General features: G+C 49.9%; 1 protein-coding gene across 1 annotated transcript in view; it reads left to right on the plus strand.

Moving 5' to 3' along the window:
* Nucleotides 1-19,965, plus strand: part of COASY (Coenzyme A synthase) — a 634,994-nt gene that overhangs the window by 375,576 nt on the left and 239,453 nt on the right. The window contains exon 7 of the mRNA XM_082272521.1: nt 11,107-11,191. Coding sequence (XP_082128647.1) covers nt 11,107-11,191 — 85 coding nt within the window. The remainder of the gene's footprint in view (nt 1-11,106; nt 11,192-19,965) is intronic.

The following is a 19,965-nucleotide window of genomic DNA, read 5'->3' on the forward strand; positions in this document are numbered from 1 at the left end:
TTCACTTTGCCCTAAACCTCAGAGTTCTAAGGAGTATGCCTTCCATTCTTTGGATGTGGTTTGGGCGATCAGGGTTTATTTAGCGACAACTGAGTCCTTTAGAAAATCAGAGGCTCTTTTTGTCCTTACTGATGGACCTCGTTAGGGATTGGCTGCATCTGCTGCGATCATTTCCAGATGGATCAGGCAGATGGTGGTACAGGCCTATTCACTGAGGGGTTAGGTTCCTCCTTTCCCGGTGAAGGCACAAGAGCGCTGAGTGCCTCTTGAGCTTTTCGCCATCAGGCATCGGTGCTGCAAGTTTGAAAGGCGGCAACTTGGTCGTCTGTGTATAAGTTCACAAAATTCTGCAAAGTAGATGTGTTGGCATCCGCGGATGCTTCTTTTGGCCGCAAGGTTTTGCCGGCTGCAGTTTAAAAGATAACTCTGTTTAGTTTCTCTTCAAGGGTTTATTTTTTTCCGGGTGAGCTCCAGTTGTTCCTGGTTGAGCTCCATGTTACCTGGTTGGCTAACTTTAGCCATTGGGGACTTATGTTTTGTTTGTGCGTTGTTTCCCACCCCTCATGATTAAACTGCTTTGGGAAATCCCTATGAGTCATGAAGATAAGGAGCTCCGTCTGTTGATGAATGATGAAGAAAACTGGATTTTTGTAAGAACTTCTTTGAAGTTCGACATATGCAGCACCCGCCCCTCTACTTCTGAGGTATCAGGTTTTTTGTCTTATGAACACTGCTTGTAACTAAAATATTTGATGATAGCAGAGTCTGAGGGGTTATGCCCTCAGGGACAGCCTTCATAGGCGTGGTCCAGTCTAGTGCCTATTCCTAGAAGGAGGATCATAACCCTATGAGTCATGAAGATAAGGAGCTGCGTCTGTCGATGAACTTCAGAGAAAAGGATTTTACAGTAAGTAAAAAAATCCAGTTTTCTCTTACGTCCTCCGACAGTCGCCGCCATCTTCATATTCGTCACAATGGGGTATTAGACTTTGCTCCGTAGGAGTAGCTAGGCAACAGAATATGTCAATATTAAAGCTTTTAACATATCCCCACCCCAGGGGGTGGTCCCCTCAGTCTATACCCTCCTGCTTCCTGTTTCCTGCTTCAGTTTCAATGTCTAGCTTGTCAGGAGTAGCTGGATCTCTCTATGCTGGGGCATTTTGTCTCAGCCTTTATCTTCTTTTTTGATTTTTGTTTGAGTTTTTTCTCTCTCTTTACTTAGCTGTTCTTTTTGTCAGCATTAGTTAGTTCTTCTGATGAAGAGCATTCGTGCGGGCTGGGTCTCGGGCTGATCCCCCTGGTCGCAGGTTGTGGGTCAGTGGCTTCCCAGCCTGCCATCGAGCGTTCAGCCAGGTAACGCTCCTGGCACAATGAACGACCCATCCCTGTTCGGTGCAGGGATGATTGGTGAGGTGGCTACCTCACTGGACGCTGTGCGGTTTCTTAACCCCGATTTTTTGCGTCCTGGATGCGACTCTCCCTGCCTCATGCGCAGCGGCTTGTCTGCCTGTGCGGGTTCCCCACGCCATTAGGAGGTAAGTGTATCTATGTGGGGACCTGTCTGTTGGGGGGGTGTCAGTCTGGGACTGTTACCCTGCCTGTGTTTCACACTATTGAAATCCCTGTCTCTCTGGCTGCATGCTGTGGGCTGCAAGGAGGGGGGGCTGTGCTGCACTGTCTGTGTCAGTTTGTGTATGTGTGAACGGCTGTGTGCTGTGGGGCATGATTATTATCATGTTTGGGGCACTTTCAGTGACCGCTGCGGTGGTCCGCCATGTTTTTACATGCTATGCTGTGTTTAGTCCACCTCGCTGAGGTGGAGGAGCGGCGGTTTCGGCGCCAAACGGTGCCATTTTGGCAGCGCTCGCTCCGGCCGCATGGTATCACTGCGGGCGGCCATTTTCTTGTAGCCTTCCATAGGCTTTCATGGAGCGCCCTGTGTTGCATCGCTTCCTCTCCCTGGGTGCACCGATCGAGGCGGCAGCAGCAGCGATGGTCTCTACAGGTTTTTACCTCCCTATCCCTTTATCCTTGCCTGTGTTGAGCCTTTTTCTCCCGGTGGGGGTAAAAATTGTGCCAGTGTGTGTGTGCGGTGCGCAGCGCTCGCCACGCGTGTTTAAGGGGCAGTTAACCCTTTACTTTCCGGCTTATCATTGGGGCAATGGATTCTAAGGGAAGCGGATTTCCTACCACTTGGTGGGTGACCAAGGGCTGTTTTCCCCCCCAAGGGGGGATTTGGCTGCGGTTGTGTCTAATCTTGCTGCTCAGGTGCTAATGCTTGTGGCTGCTCAATCCACACAACGAACCAGAGTTTTCAATCTCCTCTGCTCAGAGGGTGCTGGTGATGGGGCTGCTATAGCTGGGGTCTCCTTATCGGGGTCCCGTTCCTCCCTGGGTCTTGTGGGGTCCGGGGTGGAGTCTGAGGTAGAAGGGGTAGATAATTCTCCCCCTGGCTCGCCTGAAGAGCTTGCACTCATGGATGAATTGGTTGCTTCTATCAAGCAAACACTGCGTTTACGGGTTGAACCATGTCCTCCTGCTGCCCTGGCAGCTTATGGGACGCAGAAAGACGCAAGACATCGCAGGTCTTTCCCTGCACTGATGATTTTCAGCGCACTGTTAAGAAACAATGGTGCAATATACGCAAGCCTTTTGCTGTACCAAGTAGTTTCAAGCTGCGTTGTCCTGTCACGCCCGCTTCTGATGAGCGGTGGTGTGTGCCACCTCAGGTGGATCACGCGGTGGCGGTTTTGTATAGGTCCACTGTGATTCCTGCAGAGGATACCCCGGTGTTCCGGGATGCTACGGGCAGGAGGCTGGAGTCTCTTGCCCGTCATTCTTACTCTATTACGGGTTCTATGCTAAAGGCTCTATTTGCTTCGCTTATGGCAGCCCAGGCTGTTGCGAATTGGACGCAGGTACTCAGGCGCGTCCTGGTGGCTGATTCAGCCTCACCGGCGACATTGGATTTGGTGGATCAAATCTATCAGGGTGTCATGTATTTGTGTGATGCGGACCTGGATATAGTACCGTTGGCTGCACGTGTACACAGTGTGACGGTATTGTCTCGCCGCCTGGTTTGGTTGAAGTGTTGGTCTGTGGACCAATCTTCGTGCAAGACCTTAGCCAATCTGCCCTATGATGGCTCTCGCCTTTTTGGCGAATCCTTGGATGCACTGATAAAGGGGGTCACGGGTGGTGAGAGCATGCTCCTGCCCCAATCCCACCAGGCTAAGGCTGCTCATGGTATGAAACATGCTTTTTTTTGGCCCTCTCAGGGGTCCTTTTGTGCCTTTGGGTCGCCCTATTGGGGCAAACCATTCATAGGCCAAGGCTCCCAAAAGCAGCCGTGGTCAGGTAAGCATAAGTCCGGCCAGTCCGGATCCGCTGCCCATAACAATGCCGCCTGAAGGGGCGCCCTCACCCAGTTCTGGGGTGGGGGGACGCTTGCTCAGTTTTTCTTCAACCCTGGTTGGCCCGTGTTCGGGACAGGTGGGTTCAGGAAGTCGTTCGTTCTGGTTACAAGATCGAGTATTCTCTCCCGGCCGGAGAGCAGATTTTTTCCCTCAGGTGGTTCCGGTGCCTCATCGGGACAGATTTCGGGGGTTCTCTTCCAATCTGTTCACTGTGCCCAAGTAGGAGGGCAAGGTACGTCCAATTCTGGACTTACAGGCTCTGAACCGCTTGTGCGGGTTCGCAAGTTCCGCAAGGAATCCCTGCGGTCGGTGGTGGCTGCCCTGGTTCCGGGGGAATTCATGGCTTCCATCGACTTGAAGGATGCGTGCCTTCACATCCCGTTTTTCGAGGGTCACCAGAGGTGACTTCGATTTGCCATTGCGGAGGATCATTGCCAATTCGTGGCGTTACCTTTTGGTCTCGCTTCCGCTCCACGGGTTTTTTTCGCCAAGGTGCTTGCACCAGTTTCTGGCTTTGTTGAGAGCCCAGGGCATCTCTGTCCTGGGGTATCTGGAAGTTATTCTGGTTCGGTCTGCGACCAGCCAGGGTCTGGAGGAGGACCTGTCCTTCACGATGCTGACTCTCAGGAGTTTGATTGGGCGATTGATTTTCCATAGTCGACGCTGTGTCCGTCGATTCGTCTTCCCTACCTGGGAATGATTCTGGACTCGGTCCAGGCGAAGGTCTTCCTACCGGACGACAAACTCAGGATTCTTCAGGAGAAGTCAGGTCCCTCAGGGACGTTCCGTGCTCGTCACTCCGGACGCGCATGAGATGTCTGGGATTGATGGTCTCGGCTTTCGAGGCGATTCCCTTCGCCCAGTTTCACACGCGGGGTCTCCAAGCGGAGATCCTGTCCAGGTGGGACGGGCGACCGCAATCTCTGGATCCGGATTTCGTTGGGCCATCGCACCAGAAGGGATCTTCTGTGGTGGCTCCAGTCCCCGACGGTGTCAGGGGGCAAGTCTTTTCGTCCTCTCTCATGGACGGTGGTCACCACAGATGCCAGCCTGTCGGGCTGGGGTGGTGTTCTGGGCGTTCTGTCCGCCCAGGAACTTGGTCGGAGGCAGAATCCTCCCTTCCGGTCAGCATTCTGGAATTGCGTGCGACGAATCTCTGCCTTCAACGTTGGCCGGACAGGCTGCAGGGCTGTCCGGTTCGGGTGCAGACAGACATTGCCACGGCGGTGGCTTACGTCATTCACCAAGGGGGCACCAAGAGGGCCCGGGTGGCTCGGGAAGTGGCCGACATTCTGTCTTGAGCCGAGACGCATGTCCCGGCAATATCGGCGGTTCACATTCCGGGGGTGGAGAACTGGCGGGCAGATTATCTGATGCCGCCAGTCCCTGGACCAGGGGGAATGGCCCCTCCGTCCGGGTGTTCTCCAGATGTTGTGCGCGACGTGGGGTCTTCCGGAGGTGGACCTGTTCGCGTCTCGTCTGAACAGCAAGGTGAACAGGTTCGTGGCAAGGCCACGCGATCCTCGGGCAGACGCGTCAGACGCGTTGGAAGCTCCGTGGCATCAGTACCGACTGATGTATGTGTTTTCACCGTTTCAATTGCTGCCCAGGTTCCTTCGCAGGTTGGTCTCGGAACCAAAACACGGTGATTCTTGTGACACCGGACTGGCCTCGCCGGTCCTGGTACGCAGACCTCGTGCATTTGGCGGTCGACGCCCCGTGGCGTCTGCCTCTTCGGGAAGATCTCTGGTCTCAAGGGCTGATATTTCATCCTGCCTTGCAGTCGCTGGCTTTGCCGGCCTGGCTGTTGAAACCGAGGTCCTGAGGGATAGGGGTCTCTCCCCTGAGGTCATTCACACATCGACGCGAGGAATTTTTTCCTCGGGGTAGGTCTTTTACCGTATTTCGGAGGCCTATTTTGCCTGGTGTGAGTTCAGGGGGTCTTCACCTCGCCCGTGGTCGGTGTCTGGGGTGTTGTCCTTCCTTCGAAAGGGTGTTGACAGCGTTTGGCGCTGGCTACGATCAAGGGTCAGGTGTCTGCGATGGCCGTTATTTTTTCAACGTCCTATGGCATCTATCTCCTTGATTGGTACTTTTGTTCGGGGCATCTGGTCCCTCCTAGGAGGGTGCCTCTGCCTCCTTGGGACTGGAATCTTGTGTTACAACATGGTCCTTTTTGAACGGATCGGGTAGATCTCGTTGTCTATGTTGTCCTAGAAGGTCACCTTTTTTGGTGGCGATCAATTCGGCTCGCAGAGTGTCGGAGCTGGCAGCTTGTCCTGCCATTGTCCGTATCTGGTCACTCACTTGGTTAAGGTGGTCTTGCGACCTAGCCCTTCTTTTTTTCCGAAGAGGGTTTCGGAATTTCACCTCAATGAGGACATTGTCTTGCCTTCGCCTTGCGCGAAGTCTAAACATTCGGAGGAGGTGGTGTTGCACCCCTTGGATGCTGTTCATGGCGATTAGGGTTTACCTAAAATCGTCTGAATCTTTTCACAAGTCGGATTCTTTGTTTGTCCTTCCGGGGGTCCTCGGAAGGGCGTAGCGGCGTCGGCTTCTGCCGTCGCCAATTGGTTCAGACAGGCCGTTGAACAGGCCTATGCTTTGCGGGGAAAAGTTTCCCCTATGCCTGTGAGGGCGCACTCTACCAGATCTCTGAGTACGTCTTGGGCCTGTCGTCATGGGGTTTCTGTGGCCCAGGTGTGTAGGGCGGCGACTTGGTCGACCTTGCACACCTTCACTCTGTTCCACAGAGTGGATGTTCAAGCATCGGCAGATGCTTCCTTTGGCCGCAAGGTTCTTAGTGCGGCGGTCCCTTAGGGTCCCTGGTTTTGGTCCTTTGGGCTGTTTGGGATTTCTTTGTATCCCTGGGTTATTTGTTTTTTTCCTGGGTTATTGCTCCCGTTGAGCAAATTTTTTCTCGTGTTGCCCAGCTGGTTTCCTTCCTTTGGTAAGGTTACTTTCTTTGATGTGGAGACTGCGTTGCCTTTAGGCGCGGCTGCGTTTCCCACCCCTCATGTTTGCACTGCTTTGGGACGTCCCCATTGTGACGAATATGAAGATGGCGGCGACTGTCGGAGGACGTAAGAGAAAACTGAATTTTTGTAAAATCTTACCTGTAAAATTCCTTTCTCTGAGTCCTCCGACAGTCGCCGCCCCCGCCCCTCTTTTGGGGTTTAGGTACTCTACTGCTATTCCACTGAAACTGAAGCAGGAAACAGGAAGCAGGAGGGTATAGACTGAGGGGACCACCCCCTGGGGTGGGGATATGTTAAAAGCTTTAATATTGACATATTCTGTTGCCTAGCTACTCCTACGGAGCAAAGTCTAATACCCCATTGTGACGAATATGAAGATGGCGGCGACTGTCGGAGGACTCAGAGAAAGGAATTTTACAGGTAAGATTTTACAAAAATTCGGTTTTTTTAGCATGGTTGGATAAATTGAGTGGTTTCTCTTGTTCAGCCCCGTGGGTCTAGCATAAGTCCAGCATGACTTTGCCCATTAGCCTTCTAGTTTTTAAAAAAGGAGTTGGATGAATGAATAGGTAATAGTAATCTTTAGGAAATTTTGTAATGGTAAACCATATTTGTGATTGGTACATATATTATTCATCATAAAGGTGGTATTTGTGATAAGTATTAGAAAATTTAACTTTCTCTTTCGTTCATTGATGGACACAGGTCCTGATTCTTGTTAATCATTGGGTTATACTGCCCCTACAGGAGTAGGACACTAGCCAAGAAAAAGCTTGACTACGCCTATGGGCAGTCCCAGAGGGTATACACCCACTCCCAGCTATAGCCTCACAGTTTTTTTCTGCCTAGTCAGGAGTAAGGATCTAGTTCCTTGCTGGGATCTCTGGTCCTGGCAATATTTTCAATTTAAATGACATTTTTCTGCTTCTTAAATATTTTGTTCCTGTGAGAACTACAATCAAGTGCTGGACTGGGCGACAAACTTGATAATATAGATTCATAGAGTCCCCCCAGTCGGGTCAGCGAGCGTGTGCAGACTGCAGCTCTGCGATAGAGCGGCCGCGACGTAGCCCCACTGGATGGGGCTGGCCTACGAGTTTATCGGCTCGCGGGGACGCATACAAACTGTCGCGTTTCTGGCCGACAGCACCCACATACGATGGAGCGGTGTCCTGTCCGGAGCAGTGCCCACCCTGTTCATGGTGTGATAAATAGCTTTCCCCCCACTATCCCTGGAGGGTTTGGAGTGGACGTGGGCCCCCCCTGCGATGGTTGGATCCCCAGTGGTCCCCCTCCCTTCCCCCAGCATCTCTAAATTTTCGGTCACTGTGAGTCTTTCGGCCACCCACTCCCCCCACAGGTGAGGTGATAAACTGGCTTTGTCACATGCTCTTAAGGGGGGCTGGTTGGAGTTGCTGCTGACTGAGCTCCTGACAGGGTTTTCCTGGTGTGTAACAGGGGTTGAGCAGGGTTCCCTGCCATCCAGGGGGCAGGTGACTAGGGCAGGGATATCCTCTGGGCTCCTTGCGGCGGATGTTTTTACCATCTGCAGGTACGCAGCCAGGTCCGGGCAAAAATTTAAGCCTCGGCTTTGCGACTTACTCCTCTGAACCTATGTGAGGCAGACCCTATGAGAATGGCTGAAGCCACTGCCTCCCGTTTGGTCATCAGCGTTCCCCTCCACTGCCCCTGGGCTGTCGGCTTTGCTGGGTCTCGCATTCCTGGCAGCCAGACGCCCTAAAAAATTAAGGCTATGGCTTGCTCCCTACTAGACCATGTGGCCGAGTCAGGTGCCGCCGTTGGGGGGCGGCCCAGTGCATACAGCTGAAGCCCCCACTCTTCCTTTGGGCATCTGCTGGGCTGAGGATCCGTGCAATTGTGGCTGGGCCCACATAAAAAAGCCTGGGGCATATGGTCAGTTTGGCACCTCCCTTGAATCAGGTGGATTAGGTGGCGCTTTGGGGCACTTCATTTTTAATCACAGTCTTGCCGCCATTATTGTGTGGGGCACCTGCCTTGTTTTAGTTAGGGTACCCTGCCTGTGCATCCGTGGCCCCTTTTTAAGGGAGCTATGTCCTATTATATCCTTTATGGAGGGCACGGATCGAGACCCCCTTGTTTTTTGCAGGGTCCAATAGGTGGTCCATTTGTGGACCCTTGGCCAGCATCCTCTTTGCTGGATCACAGTCAGCGGCCTCCCCTGATTGTTATGTTTTCAGGGTGAGCTCAGTATATAGCGACAATACTGGGTCTGCGTCCCTGCACCCTGAGTGCTCAGATAGTGAGGATGATTCCTCTGCTCCTCTAGCCGCACTTAAATAGGCGCTGGTGGATGCACTGTTTGTGTCAGTGCGTGAAACTTTAAAAATGGAGGTTGCAGGTGATACCGCGTCAGAGGCACCATTTCGTTTTGCCACCCACAGGCCCTCCAAAGCAGCAAGGGTGTTCCTCTTTCCACTTACAATGACAACATTGCCACAAACAGTGGGGTTGTCTAAAACGCAGTGGTTGCTAGGCGTTTTTTGCTTGTGCTATTCCTTATAAGGATTTACTGCATAAAAGTTGGTTGGTCCCGCCTGTAGTCGACTCGCCGATTTCCAGGTCAAATTGAGTTACCTTCATCCCAGTTGAGGAGTCCCTGACCTTTATAGGTCCAAATAGTAAGAGGGCAGATGCTCTGGCCCGCCATATGTGCGCTGTGGCTGGTTCGGCAATTAGGATGGTAATTACTATTGCCCTGGTGTCGCTAACTCTAAGGCTCGGTTCACACTGGGGCGGCACCACTCTGTACTACTTCGGGGGCGACTTGTGCATTCCCATGCACCACGACTTCGGAGCGACTTGCACGGACTTCACATAATGGAAGTTTATGCAAGTCGCTCCGAGTTCTCCCCGAAGTAGTACAGGACCCTTTTTCTAAGTCGGAGCGACTTGTGTCGCTCCTATTAGAACGGGTCCTGTAGCAGTGAATGGACCGCGAGGGAGTGCGAATTGTCAGGCTGACAAGTTGCCTGACAAGTCGCGCTGGTGTGAATAGAGCCTTAGTGAGTGGGTTAAGCTTTTATGCCGGGACTTGGAAGGAGAATAGCTTCCCCCTTGCGGAACTGACTGATCGGTTGGTCCAGGGGCTACAGTTTGTCTGTGATGCCTCTTTGGATGTGGCTCCTTTGATTTCTAGGCTGTCTGTATCAACAGTGGTCCTTCGGCGTATTGTCTGGCTGAAATACTGGTCTGCGAAATAGACTTTTTTAAGAAGGTCTTACCTGATCTCCCTCTTGTAGGGGGTCGCCTGTTTGGACCTTCCTAGGATGACATTGTTAAGTCTCATGGGGGGGAAGAGTTCTCTTCTTCCACAGGCTACCAAGGACAAGAAGCCCCATCATAGACGTGGGCCATTCTCCTTGGCTCCTAAGTGGCCTCTTCGTCTCTCAGGATCTCAAGATTAGGGATCAGAAGTCAGGGCCTCCACTAGAGGTTCCAAGAGGACCGGGTCTGGCAAGCCACGAGCGGGCTCTTCCAGTCCTTCGGACAAGGCTGCCTCTGTATGAAGGAGCGCCCTCACCCGTATCTGGAGTGGGGGGGACGTCTTCATTGGTTTCCGGTTCCATGGACCTCTCTGGTACAGGTCAAGTGGGTCCACAAAGTTATTCAGTCAGGAAAGGTTTTTTCTTTGGGGCAGTGCAAGACTTATTTCAAAGGGTGAATGTTCCGGTTCCGACTTCAAACATTTACAAGCGTTTTTTTACTCAAACCTCTTTACAGTCCCCAGGAATGTAGGCAAGGTACGTCCAGTACTGGACCTCAAGGTGCTAAGCTGCTTTGTGCGAGTACAGAAGTTCCACATGGAGTCCATTTACATGTTAGTGCCATCCCTACATCAGTTGAATTTCTTCTCGCTTTTTTCGACATCAAGGACGCCTACCTGCACATTCTAATATGTGCTGGTCGCCAGGCCTATTGCATCAGGGGTCAGGTTCCTCCTTTCCCTGTTTAGGCGCACTCTACTAGGGTGCTTAGTGTCTCCTGGGCTTTCCGTCTTCAAGCGTCAGTGAAGCAGGTTTTGCAAGGCAGCCACCTGGTCATCGGTGCACACTTTTTCAAAGTTTTCTGTAAAGGTGTTGTGTTGGCATCTGCAGAGGCTTCTTTTGGCCGCAGGGTTTTGGGGACCTTGTCCTCTTTGAGGGTGTATTGTTTTTCAGGTGAGCTCCGGTTGTTTATGGTTGAGCTCTGTTACCTGGTTGGCTATGGTTAGTCTTGGGTTTTTTTTTCTGATGTTTTCCCACCCCTCATGTTTAACACTGATTTGGAACATCCTAATGGTTAAGAAGAATCAGGAGCTGTGTCCGTCAATGAACAAAAGAAAAAATTGGATTTTTGTCTTACCGTAATATCCATTTCTCTGATGTTCATTGACGGACACAGCACGCAACCATCTGCTGAGTTGGCTTTCTTCTGACACTGCTTGTAAAAAAACTGAGTGCCTATAGCTGAGAGTGGGTGTATACCCCCGGGGACTGCCCATAGGCGTAGTCAAGCTTTTTCCTGCCTAGTGTCCTACTCCTGTAGGGGGCAGTATAACCAAAGGTCAAGAAGATAAGGAGCTGCGTCTGTCAATGAACATCAGAGAAATGGATTTTATCTTAAGCCAAAAATCCAAATTTTTGTATTTATTAAAAGTTGTATTTTCTTTTACACGCTCATTTGTTTTTTAGGACCAGTTAAAGCGTCTAACGGATATAGTGTGGCCAGCAATTGCAGCATTGGCTAAAGAGGCTATTGAAGAAGCAGCTACCAAAGGTAAGCTTTCTATTTTGCTCCATTGTTGGGAGATACATGTAGGCTTGTCATTGCCCAATATAGCATGTGGCGGACATTCTGCCTCTTTTTCTCACAAACTCTGGCCAACTCCACAAACTGCCTCCAGGCTGTATTTTTTTTTCTTATACTTTTTTTCTACTATCAGCAATGGCCGAGCCTTGATGCAAAGAGTGATGCTGATGTGATGACAACAGCACCACTTTATGCAGCATTACACTGTGATTGCAGTGCTCTGTGGTGATGCCCTCCCAGAGGACAAATTCACATCACACCCTGCACTCACTTGGCCTCATTCTTCTAAGTTGAATCATGCTAGGCTTCATGCAACCTGGAAGCTGAGGAAATCTTACAAGGGAAAGGAATTATTGAGAGGAACAATACCAGAAAAGAGGTGAGATTTGCAGACGGAGCTGCTTTATTTCATCCAGGGGGATTATAAGAAACAAAATACCCTAGAGTTCGGCTTTAAATGAATGTGTATTCACTGACAAACTGTATTGTTACTCCAAGATAAGACCGGAAAAAGGAATGACTGCTAAATAAACGTACTAACTTGACCAAATAAAATAAACGTACTAACTTGGCCAAATAAAGTTTGTTATAATGGTTATTTTATGCAGCATTAAGATCTTCCTCCACCATTTCATTTGTGAATACCTTGGTGGCACATTAGTCCATGGTAAAGGTGAAGTATGGTCAAAGCTCTTTTGACCATACTTTGACATATTTTCAAAGCTTTTTTGGTCATACTGTATTTAGTTCTGAACTCTTGTGACCTGTATTCAGCTGACAGCGGCCTTAAGTCCACTATTGGCTGAAGTCACAGAACAGGTCCAGGTTTTGCAGGTATTAGGACTTTAAAGTTAAGGTCCGCGCAAATACCTGACCAGCAGTAGGCTCAGCCTCTCAGCGTGCTGCTGGGAGCCTGAGCCAGCCGCTCCTGCCCCCTTCACAGCCAAGCGCTACAGTGAGCGTTGGAGGGGCGAATACCGAGAACTGAGTGATTAGTGATCTTTGATCGCTCAGTTCTCGGTCTTAGAGGCAGTGGGGACAGATGCAGCAGCAAACTTGTGCTGCTTCCACCCAGGTAAGTATGATTTATTAATTTTTTTTTATTCTTTTTAATCCCACACTTTTTATAACTCAAAAACCTGCATAAAAAAAACTTGAAAAACCTGCGTAGTGCTTTTGTTCTTTCAGGCATATTTGTAGAGCACCAGTCCACCCCACTTCTTTTTTTAGTAATCTGGCGATCAGCCTTTATCTGTAATAAATACACACTTACTGCAGGCTCCTTACTGTCTACTACTTACAGAAACTGTTTTACCTATGTGTCAGAAGGATTTTTGAAGTGTCGATTAGATTCAAACTCTTCTTGGAAGTTTAAATTTGCATGGGAATACATGAATCAAAAAAGTAAATGCACAGAACAAATTCATGAAGCATGCCCACCCATCATATGCGTTATTTGGAAACAATGGATTACATAGAAATCAGATTAATATAAATTGAGTGGGCCTTCTGACATCAGCATAGTTGTGATATCCTAATCATACTGTACAGGACACAGGCAAAAGTTTTCATAGGCCCTTGGTTATAGGCTCGTAACCTCAGGTGATTGGCCTCCAGCAAAGATTTTGAGGATACATCCCCTGGGCACCTTCTCAAAAACTGTACCCCATTCAGTGAATCCTCAGTTTTTTGCAGGTGTCCCAATGACCTGTTCTCCATGGCAGAGAAATAACTTTTAGTTTAAAAGGTTATTTCTCTGTCGCTCATTGACAGACGTAGTCTTCTTGATTCACAAGAACTGGGTTATGTTGTCTCCGCAGGAGTAGGACTAGGCAGAAAGAAAAAACGTTCTGGCTCCACCCTAGGGGCAGTCCCAGAGGGTATATCCTCCCTCTCTCTGCTACAAGGCATCAGTTTTTTTCTGTCTAGTCAGGAGTAAGGACCTAAGTTCCTTGCTGGGATCTCTGGTCCTGGCAAGATTTTTTTTTTTTTTTAGAAAAAATATTTTTTAGGTAGTTTTTTCTCCAGTGTTTTTTCCTGTGAGATCTTCAAGCAAATACGCCGGACTGGGCGACACCAGTGGTCACCCCAGCCGGCCTACGAGCGCGCGCAGACCATTGCATTGCGCTTGGTCGGCCGCGACACATTCAAGTAAGTATGCGGGGCCGGGCGACGGGCTGGATGTTGAGATCCAGTGGTCACCCCGGTTTCTGCCTACGAGCGCGTGCAGACCAGAGCTCCGCGCTGGGTCGGCCGCGACGGAGTCCCATTGGAGGGACTGACCTTGCGAGTTAAAAGTCTCGCTTGGACGCCAGGAACCAGAGAGTCGAGGCGTCCGGAGTGGTCCACAACCCCCCACCCCGGTGGAGAGGGTATTGTGAAGAGAGGGTGCCTGTCGGTTCGGTATGGTGAGTAAACGTTCCCTTTTTTCCTCGTTATGAGGCAGTATGAATTATGGGCCCCTCCATACATGGTCAGTATCTGTCTGACACTAAAAGTCCCCCTTGTAAATACAGCATGTGTTTGGTGGGAAGTGGACTTGGTTTGAGAGCTAACACTCTACCCAGCAGACTGTAGTATTACAGCAGACATAGGAGGTATAATCCTACCTTAATTGTAGTGTACCTCCTGCAGATCGATAAACCGCCATTTAGCAGAGATGCAGGTGGATGTGCTGGGAAAAACGATTTCGGCAGTCCGCCGCCATTTTGCCGTAGACCGGGTGCATGAATGTCCTCAGGTCACGCCGGCCACCATGTTTTTGGAGTCTATTGTCTCCTGTATGGGGGCGGCCATGTTTGATGAGCCCAGCTACCTCGTGGAGAGCTGGGAACGCCGGAAGGCGTACACAGGGGGCGGAGCCACGTCCTTCTACCCGGGAAAACTAACACAGCTCTTTCCAGTCTGTAAAAGACAGACGCTGACTGCAGTTGGTTGGAACTTCTCTGCATCGGTTGGTGAGCCTTGAGGGTCCCTCTCTCTCTCTGTGGGGATCGAGAAGCAGGTACTCTGAGGGGCGCTATTGCGCTAGGGGGATACACATAAAAAAAAAAAAAAAAAAAGTTTTTGTTTTTTCTGGCAGAGGTGTCCTGAATTAACATGGACCCTGCCACTCATGTATCTCCACCGGATCCCCTCGAGGTGTCTGCAGGATCCTCCAGCACCCCACTGACGGTTGAATCATTGTCAGCTATTATGGAAACTTTTGTGTCCCGGGTGGAAGTGGCTTGTCAGGGACAGGGCGCAAGAAAGCGACCCCCGCCTAACCCCTTATTATCTGAAACTTCGGATTCAGAATCTGAGCCTATTTCTGCAGTTGCAGGTACTTCATCTGGGATTGGTGTCTCGGGTACTGTCTCTTCAGACAGTGAGGAGGATGTTTCGGCATCAGCCATAGCCCGAGAGGAAGCGTTGGTAAACGCACTCATTGTATCTGTTCAAGAAACCTTAAGATTACAGGGTATTCCGTCGGAAATAGCTGAAACTGAAATCCCCTTTGGGACTAAAAAAGGCATCAAAGTAGCGAAGGTTTTTCCATTGCCCAAATGTTTTGGCAATCCAATCAAAGAAGAATGGAGTCTGCCAAAACGCACTTCTGCTATTTCTAAACGCATTAACAGGCGTTATCCGTTTGAGGAAACCCTCATTAGAAATGGACAGAACCACCTGTGGTGGATTCACCAATTGCTAGATTGAATAAAGCCACGGTTATTCCTTTAGAAGACGCCCCGTCTTTTAAAGATCCAGTGGATCGCAAGATAGAAGCTATGTCTCGCACCATGTTTTCCTTGATTGGATCAGCTTTCAGACCAATAATTGCTATTGGACTGGTTTCGCAGACTGTAACTGAATGGACAAGTGGTTGCGTCGGGACTTAGAAGAAGTCCCTCAGGCGGTATCAGATTTGTTGGAACAAATGATACAGGGGTTACAGTTTGTGTGTGATGCGGCGTTAGACGCCACTCCATTATTGGCGCGAGCATCAGTTTCAGCAGTGGTTCTCAGGCGTACACTGTGGCTAAAAGGTTGGTTAGCCGACCAAGGTTCCAAAAAAGCATTGGCTAATATCCCCTTTTTAGGAGAGCGTCTATTTGGAGCCAACTTAGATGAGATCATTAAGGATCTCACGGGAGGAAAGAGCACCTTTTTACCGCAAAATGTTAAAGGTAAAGGACCTCGTCAAAGACAAGGGCCTTCTTTCTCTGCTCACAAAAAGTTTTTTCGTCCCGCGGGTGAAAAAATTAAGTCCTCCAAAGCTCCTTCAGGAGGCTTCAGGGGACGTTGGTCGGGCAAGCAAAAGCCCGCCCCCTCCAGACCTGAAGATAAATCGTCCAAAGCCTGAAGGTGCGCCCCCACCCATAACTGGGGTGGGGGGACGTCTTCGCCGGTTCCCGGATCCATGGCTTTCCAGAATCCCGGACAAGTGGGTTTGCAAAGTCATAAGGTCAGGGTACAAGATCAAGTTTCGATCTCTCCCACCGGCGCGATTCTTCCCTTCCAATATTCGACTATCCCCGGATCGTCTAGAAGATCTGCGGAGAGCAGTCACGGATTTACTACAACAAGGAGTGGTAGTCCACGTTCCTTGGACAGAACGTTTTCAGGGGTTTTATTCAAACCTATTTACAATACCCAGGAAAGAGGGCAAAGTGCGTCCAATTCTGGACTTAAGGGCACTCAATTCCTTTCTCAACATAAGAAAATTCAAGATGGAATCCATTCGCACAGTAGCAGCCTTCCTGCATCCAGGGGATGTCCTAGCGTCCATAGACATCAAGGACGCCTATCTTCACATTCCCATTTTCGCAGGACATCAGCGGTTTCTACGCTTTTCCGTAGAAGAGAACCACTATCAGTTTGTGGCGTTACCTTTCGGTCTCGCCACGGCTCCTCGGGTCTTCACGAAGGTGTTGGCCCCAATGTTGGCACTACTGCGCCAAAGAGGCATATCGATTCTAGGTTACCTAGACGATCTCCTACTTCATGCAGAGTCTCCTCAGACCCTGCTACAAAACATAGAAATTACTATAATTTCTTTACAGGAATTCGGGTGGCTGGTGAACCAGCAAAAGTCATTTCTGGTTCCCACCCAGAGGCTCGAATATCTGGGTCTAATTCTAGACACAGTCAGGACAAGAGTTTTCCTTCCGGTAGGGAAACTCCGGAAGATTCAATCAGCAGTCCAGTTGTTACTATCCAACAGCTGGTCTTCTCTTCGAACTTGCATGAGGGTTCTGGGGTTGATGGTGGCTTCCTTCGAAGCAGTCCCATTTGCCCAGTCCCATACCCGAATTCTTCAGCAAGAGATTCTTCTCAGATGGAATCGGAATCCGGAATCCCTGGACAATCGGATCCGATTGAGCAAACAGACCAGAGAGTCTCTGGTCTGGTGGCTTCGGTCTCCGATGCTCAGCCAGGGAAAGTCATTTCTGCCAATATATTGGACGATAGTGACCACGGATGCCAGCCTATCCGGATGGGGAGGAATTCTTGGTCAGTTATCTGTCCAGGGACTTTGGTCCCCGGAAGAATCCAGGTTGCCGATAAATGTATTGGAACTGAGAGCGATCAGACTTTGTCTGATTCACTGGACCGAGCAGCTCCAGGGCAGCCCGGTTCTAATCCAGTCGGACAACGCCACGGCCGTGGCTTATGTCAATCACCAGGGGGGCACCAAGAGTGTCCGAGCGGCCAAAGAAGTGGCTTGCATTCTTCGCTGGGCGGAACGATTTGTTCCAGCGATCTCTGCGGTGTTCATTCCGGGGGTGGAAAATTGGCAGGCAGATTATCTCAGCCGTCAGACTCTGGATCAGGGGGAATGGTCCCTCCATCCAGAAGTTTTCCACCAGTTGTGCCTACGTTGGGGCACCCCGGATGTGGATCTGTTGGCATCACGATTCAACAGGAAAGTACAGAGATTCGTGGCTCGCTCCCGCGATCCTCTAGCAGAGACCGCAGACGCACTGATCGCCCCGTGGGGGCAATACCAGCTAATGTATGCCTTCCCTCCTCTCGGGTTACTGCCAAGACTTCTTCGCAGGATAGAGGAGGAAGGAATTCCAGTAATCCTGGTAGCTCCGGACTGGCCTCGCCGAGCGTGGTACGCCGACTTGGTCAGACTGGTGGCGGACGTCCCGTGGAGACTTCCTCTCAGGGAGGACCTACTGTCTCAGGGACCGATCTTCCATCCTGCTTTACGATCGCTGGCTTTAACGGCCTGGCTATTAAGACCCAGGTGCTGAAGGACAAGGGTTTGTCAGCTTCAGTTATTCCTACTCTAGTTAAAGCAAGGAAAGCGACTTCCAGAAAGATTTATCATCGCACATGGAAGTCCTACATTGCATGGTGTGAACCTCTGGGGTTCCGTCCACGGTCTTATTCGGTTAGTCGAATATTAGCTTTTCTGCAACAAGGGGTTGAGCAGAAACTGGCCTTGAGTACTATCAAGGGTCAGGTCTCAGCCTTAGCTATCTTCTTTCAGAAGCCTTTGGCTACTCATTCCTTGGTGCGGAATTTCATCCAGGGGGTGCGACATCTGGCTCCGCCAGTGCGCGCGCCGTTACCACCCTGGGATCTTAATTTAGTATTGTCGGTTCTTCAGAAACCTCCCTTTGAAGATATTAGGGAGATTCCTCTACCTACGTTGTCCCAGAAGGTGGCCTTCTTGGTGGCTATCACTTCTGCACGCAGGGTGTCAGAACTGGCCGCATTATCTTGTCGTTCCCCATATCTGGTGGTTCATAGAGATAAGGTGGTTCTTCGTCCGAATCCATCCTTCCTACCAAAAGTGGTTTCAGAATTTCATCTGAATGAAGAAATTGTATTACCTTCCCTGTGTCCTAAGCCCAGTCATCCTCGGGAGTTTGCTTTGCACTCCTTGGATGTGGTCCGGGCGATCAGGGTATACTTGAAAACGACAGACTCGTTTCGCAAGACGGATTCACTTTTTGTGGTCCCGGATGGACCCAAAAAGGGGTTGCCTGCATCTGCCGCGACTATTTCCAAATGGATCAGACAGACGGTGGTACAGGCTTATTCTATTAAGGGTCGGGAGCCCCCGTTCCCTGTTAAGGTGCACTCCACTCGGGCACTTAGTGCGTCATGGGCCTTTCGCCATCAGGCGTCAGTGGTCCAGGTGTGCAAGGCGGCTACCTGGTCGTCGGTGCATACCTTTACAAAACATTATAAAGTTGATGTAATGGCATCGTCTGATGCCTCGTTTGGCCGCAAGGTTTTGCAGGCCGCCATTTGAGGAGACCAGTGGTCTACCTCGAGGGTTTTTTTTCCGTTGGAATTTTTATTTGAGTCTCATTCTTTGTTTGTTTATAATGAGCCTTTAAAACTTCTAGTTTGGCACCGGTTGGGCCTTCTAGATTGGATTTTGATTTCTGTCAATCCCACCCCTCATTTGTGGCACTGCTTCTGGATGTCCCAGTTCTTGTGAATCAAGAAGACTACGTCTGTCAATGAGCGACAGAGAAAATCTGATTTTTGTAAGATCTTACCGTAAAATCCTTTTCTCTTAGCTCATTGACAGACGTAGTACCCGCCCCTCTATCATTGAGTTGGGTTGGGTTAAATTCTCTGTTGCTGCTTTGTGACAGAACTGATGCCTTGTAGCAGAGAGAGGGAGGATATACCCTCTGGGACTGCCCCTAGGGTGGAGCCAGAACGTTTTTTCTTTCTGCCTAGTCCTACTCCTGCGGAGACAACATAACCCAGTTCTTGTGAATCAAGAAGACTACGTCTGTCAATGAGCTAAGAGAAAAGGATTTTACGGTAAGATCTTACAAAAATCCGATTTTTTTGATCCTTCCATCAAATCTTTACTTATCTTCTTCACTGCCTTCTAATACCACAATACAAGCAGTGCATCTGGAATGCTGCAACTTTGGTAAAACCTTGGCAGCCGTACCCATATCTCATGCTGTTGGGTAGGTCTGTAATGTTGCCTTGGATACTGTATCCTGCCTGGGTTCACTTTAGGAGTATGCCCACTGTGATGAATGAAGCCGGGACTCAGTCCAGCATCATGGAAAGGTACAGGTCACCCTGTATCTCTGACTGTTACTTTACAGTGTGAACCTTTCAAACTTGCTGCTAAAAATTCAGCCACTTAGAACTCCCGCTCAGGTAGAAGACCAGATTCACACCACTTGTCACGCGCTATACTTTGTTACCTGACATGAGTTACTGCGTACTGCTTCTGGGCATGCTTTCCCTATATTCCACACCCTACTTAGTGAATACACTGCAGGGGTACCCTAACCCATAGCAATAGCGGAAACTAGGCAAAATGGAGCCATGGCAATATCTCAAGCAAACATTTGCTGTGCCGAGTCGCAATGCTTCCTTGGCAATGGCACAGGAACAGATTTTAACACCCGTTTCTGTATTCAGTTCTTATTCTGCTTCAGGCTCACGACAAGTGGCCTACCTGATTAAAGCAGAATTTCTTTATCATAAACTGCAGAACACAGGGTATCAAGGAATGTGGCAGGGCTCAAAAACAAGGGAGCTCATTCTGACTGTCAATCACTGAAACTTGGCATGTTGGTTTCTCTTTCAGTTATTGACGGACACAGCTCCTGATCTTCTTAACCATTGGGTTATACTGCCCCCTACAGGAGTAGGACACTAGGCAGAATAATAACTTGACTTCACCTATGGGCAGTCCAAGGAGGTATACTCCCCCTCTTTGCTATAGGTACTTTTCTGTCTAGTCAGGAGTAAGGACCTAG

This window comes from Pelophylax lessonae (assembly GCF_965119305.1).
Source record: "Pelophylax lessonae genome assembly, chromosome: 11".
NCBI lineage: Eukaryota > Metazoa > Chordata > Amphibia > Anura > Ranidae > Pelophylax > Pelophylax lessonae.